Source organism: Pteropus alecto, unplaced genomic scaffold, assembly GCF_000325575.1.
Source record: "Pteropus alecto unplaced genomic scaffold, ASM32557v1 scaffold88, whole genome shotgun sequence".
Classification (NCBI taxonomy): Eukaryota; Metazoa; Chordata; class Mammalia; order Chiroptera; family Pteropodidae; genus Pteropus; species Pteropus alecto.
In genome coordinates this window covers 11,463,018-11,467,217 of record NW_006494611.1, presented here as the reverse complement: position 1 = coordinate 11,467,217, position 4,200 = coordinate 11,463,018, and the positions used below count along the sequence as shown (strand labels likewise).

Sequence of the window (4,200 nt, the reverse complement as noted above, 5' to 3'; positions counted from 1 at the left end):
CCGAGGGGTTTGGGATTCCGAATAAGTCTAAAGCCTCCAGGCAACACATCAGCGAAGGATTGATCTTCTGCCCCTCCTCCTTTTAAAAAGTGAAGTCTTGGTTGATCATTAAGTCAATCATATCTTGAAAGGTTAAGCTGGCCTATATCTCCATTTCCAACCAAGCAACTCACCATTTTCCTCTCCACTTACTCTGAGAGGATACTCCCCTACTGGACTGAGGCATTTTTCTTAAAAGAACTTTATAGCTCAGAGCTCCTCCCAAGACTAGCAAGCTCCTCATCAGTAATGCCAGCCCCAATCCAAGCCCCCACATACCCATGCTGCTGATCAAGAAACATTTTAATATGTGGCCTTTCTTTGCCAATTCCATCTCTGCAACCCCCTTCGCACCACAGGGTCCTTTTCTTCTTTTCCATCTCTGTCAGCCTTGTTTCCTTAATTTCTAGACAAATCCCTACCCTGACTCCTCCTCTCCATCCTCCCCTCACTCGCCGGGTCATCACTTCCCAGACGCTGGCACCTGGGACCTCAAAAGCGCAAATGCCAAAACCAGACACGTTGACGCGCCTAGAAGAGGGGAGGGAGTGTGAGGGCGTGAATGTAAGTGTATGCGCTTGTGTGTGGAAGAAACCAACAGAATCCACGCCAGTGTTCATCTTCTGGAAATGCCAATAATGCCAGCCTGAGAAAGCGAGGATCCGGTACCCAGTGCTCCCCAACAGACAGTATTCAGGGTTGTGGAGTTGAGAGGGAGCAAGGCTCCACCTTGGACCCTGGCCCGGGGAAGGTCTTGCATCCCCTACCGCACAGCGCACCCCCACCCCCGCACAATGGTAGGACCCGGCGGCGACGTCACCCATTGTTTACAAATCAACCCGAGCCGGTAGGATTCCGGCTCCCGCGGCCGCAGCGCGCGGCCAGAGTACCTACCCGGCTCCTGCTTCCGTGTCCGCCCCAGCTTCAGATTTGGCCTAAGGTCCGCGCCCGGCTCCGCCGCGGCCCACAGAGCTGCCAGCGACCTCCGCAGAGCTCCGGGTGCCTGGGCGGGGGGCCATGCCGTGCCGGAGGGAGGAGGAAGAGGAAGCCGGCGAGGAAGCGGAGGGGGAGGAGGAGGAGGAGGACAGCTTCTTCCTGCTGGAGCAGTCGGTGACGCTGGGCAGCTCGGGCGAGGTGGACCGGCTGGTGGCCCAGATCAGCGAGACGCTGCAGTTGGACGGGGCGCAGGACAGCCCGGCCTCCCCGTGCGCGCCCTCGGGGCCGCCGCTGCAGTCTTTTTTTTTGGCAATTTAAACCTGAAATTGGATAGACAGAGAATGAAAGCCAGTATATAATGTCTTGCTTCAAAAGAAGGAGACCGCGGCCGTGTGCGGGGCCGGGCTGCGCCTTACTTTGTGGCGGAGCTTTCCACAGGTCCTAGCGCTCTGTCCCCACTGCCCCCTCAGCCCGGCCTAGATGGGGCTCCAGAAGCCTTCAAACGGGGCGCCCCTCAGTCGCTGTCTGGCCCGTGCCGGCGAGGATGGCTGCGAGGCGCCGCCGGTTCCCGCCGCCTGCAGCAACGACGCGGGCCCCAGCCGGAAGTCCGCACTGGCGACGATGACCCGCACCGACTCCTGCAGCAGCTCGTGCTCTCGGGGAACCTCATCAAAGAGGCCGTGCGAAGGCTTCATTCACGACGGCTGCAGTTACATGCAAAGCTTCCCCAGCGCCCGCTCCTGAGGCCTCCGACGGCCCCGGTGCACAAGCCCCCTTCGCCCCGCAGCCCTCGCGCGGCCTGCAGCAACAACTCTGGTGCGACCGGGAGGAGGGCGCAGCTCCGAACTGGTGACGGCGTTCTTGTGCCCGGCAGCTAATACCGCGGGAGTGGCAACAGCACCAGTCTCTCCCTGGAGGGCAAGGGGTTCATCTCTACTCAGACGACTGGTGAAGTCGCTTTTCTGGAAGCGGGAAAATAAGCTAATGAAGATGATGAATTGAAAAGTTGCGAATGTTTTTGCGGGGTACTGAGGTCAAGAGCCCTGATGTTGAAAAACCGGTCTTGGCCCTATTTAACACAGGTTACAGAGCGTACCCCAAGCCCACAGTCGGTAGGACTTCTTATTTGGCGTGACCAATCTTGGAGGCACAGCTTCCAGTTTCATGTACCCTCTCCGGGTCCTCCAGCCTGGCACCCATGTGGCCACAGTCCACGCTTCTCAGGATTGCAGAGCGCCCAAAGGACAACGAAGATCCCAGTTACTTGCTTTACCTTTTCAAGGCTGGTTCCTGATCCACTTTTGAGGGAGGGGAATACGAGTACACGACCATTTCAGGGAGTACCTCAATCTGCCAGATTTGAAAATTTACGACACTTAAAAAAAAAAAAACCCATCTCGTGTGTTTTGGGGTTCTTAAAACACGCGGTACCATGAAAGGACCTTTTTGGGAATTGAATAGGAATAACCTTTTCTCTGCTCCCGCTTTGCAACTGGCTGCTGTTCTCTGAGTGGGGATGGGAGGCGGGGGCGGGCGCGGCTGGGGATAGGGTAGAGTGAGGCGTCGAGGGAACCCTTGGTCCTCTCTAAAGTATTTTCACAGCCAGCCCGCCCCTCCTTGGGTTCAAGGTCACTGTTTCCAGGGCGCACATGGGGTTGCGGGGCTCCAGCCGGGGAGAAAAGTATCCCGGTTCTGCCTGCATTCGGAAAAGAGCGCAGTGTTTTTGCAAGTACTGGAGTCTCCTGAGGACACCGGCACCGCCGCCAACCGCGGGTGAAGAGAGGCAGGGACGCGGCTGGGCGCCGGTGCCTCCCGCGAGCGGCCGCGCCCTGGGTTTTCACAGAAACTGGAGACGTGGCCTCGGGTCCATCCTCTACCCCCCTGGCTCTACTGTCCTACTGAAGAGTGGTGTTGGTGCTCCTGGGGGCCCCGGCTGGGGGCTGGGGAGGAGCCACGTGACGGGCACTCCAGGGAGAAACAGCCTCGCATAGCAGCTTATAATGGGCTCTCCGGGGCCATTTGCAATAACAGCTGCAATTCCCTGGATACATGAAGTTGATTTCCTCCCTCCGCCCCTCCCCCAGCCATGCCTGTTCGCCTTTGTAAGAGAAGGAAACTGAGTAGAAAATGTGACCCTCCAAATAGAGAAGCTGCAGGTTTTGCCGTTGTGATCCGTGAAGTTTTTGTAACATGCTGTTCAAGGGATTTAAGACCGTTTAGTTGGTGTTTTAGTTTTATAAGATTCAATGGCTTGTTCATCATCCAGATGTGGCTATTGACAAATCTACACTTCGCAACGGAGTATCCGAAATTGTTGCTATCCTAATTATAGGATTTTAACTTAACTGAAATTCCTGTTTTTTAATAAACGTGTTGTGTTTCTTGTTTGGTTTTATTTTATACTTGCTGTCATTGAGAAAGAGGCACAGAATACATTTCTTTGATCTCCATAAACATGAGAACACTTGAAATCCTTGTCAGCCTCGCTTGTGGATGGTAATTAGAGCGCCTTTGTGTCTGAGAAGCTCACTAGTTAGACAGGGTCTGTACAGCTGGATGTGTATTGGTGATGGTATGAAATTAAATGAAAGTGAGGTCAGGTTTGAACCAATCCCATTCACCAAAACCTTAGAGCCTTTGGATTACTACTCAGTGATAGAGATGTTTTATGAAGCTGCCTCTGACTATTTTAGCAAAGAACAGATCAGTCAGTCACTGCAGACTGAGAGGCTTATGGGGTTTTTTTTTTTTGGTTTTTTGTTTTTTTTTCTTTCTTTCTACTGTGGTCATTAAGTGGACTTGTTTCCACAAGGTGACCCTAAGGCTGAGCAACTCTTGGTTAGGGGTTGCTCAGGGTGCAAGCCTATGGCGGGAAAGCTGGCTGGGAGTATATTAAAGGACTCCTCTCTCTGCCCTTGGCACTTGGCACGTCTCTATCCCATCTCTATTACTTCAGTTACTTCTGTCTGTTCCCTCAAGGAAGAAGCCAGGCTGGGGACAGGGTATCCAAGTTCAAGTCCACTTATTAAATAGGGACCTTGGACAAGTTGCTCAACTGTGAGCTTCCGTTTCCTCATCTGTACAACAGGTGAGAAGTGAGCTAAGAAAAAGAGTTCTTGGTGACTGGCAGATACTGGAGAGGAACAGTCTAGTCCCTACCTCTTCTTTCCCAGGGCTGTCCCTAAGTAGCTAAGTGACTGGACCCTCCATTTCTCATAAAACAAG

General features: G+C 53.7%; 1 protein-coding gene across 1 annotated transcript; it reads left to right on the top strand.

Moving 5' to 3' along the window:
- The first annotated feature begins 880 nt into the window (after positions 1 to 880).
- On the top strand, positions 881 to 3,375 carry LOC102896339 (FRAT1, WNT signaling pathway regulator). The gene is given in 2 exon segments (XM_025042367.1): positions 881 to 1,348; positions 1,351 to 3,375. Coding segments are annotated over 2 exon segments (795 nt in total). The 5' UTR covers positions 881 to 1,056; the 3' UTR covers positions 1,854 to 3,375.
- Positions 3,376 to 4,200: the final 825 nt, after the last annotated feature.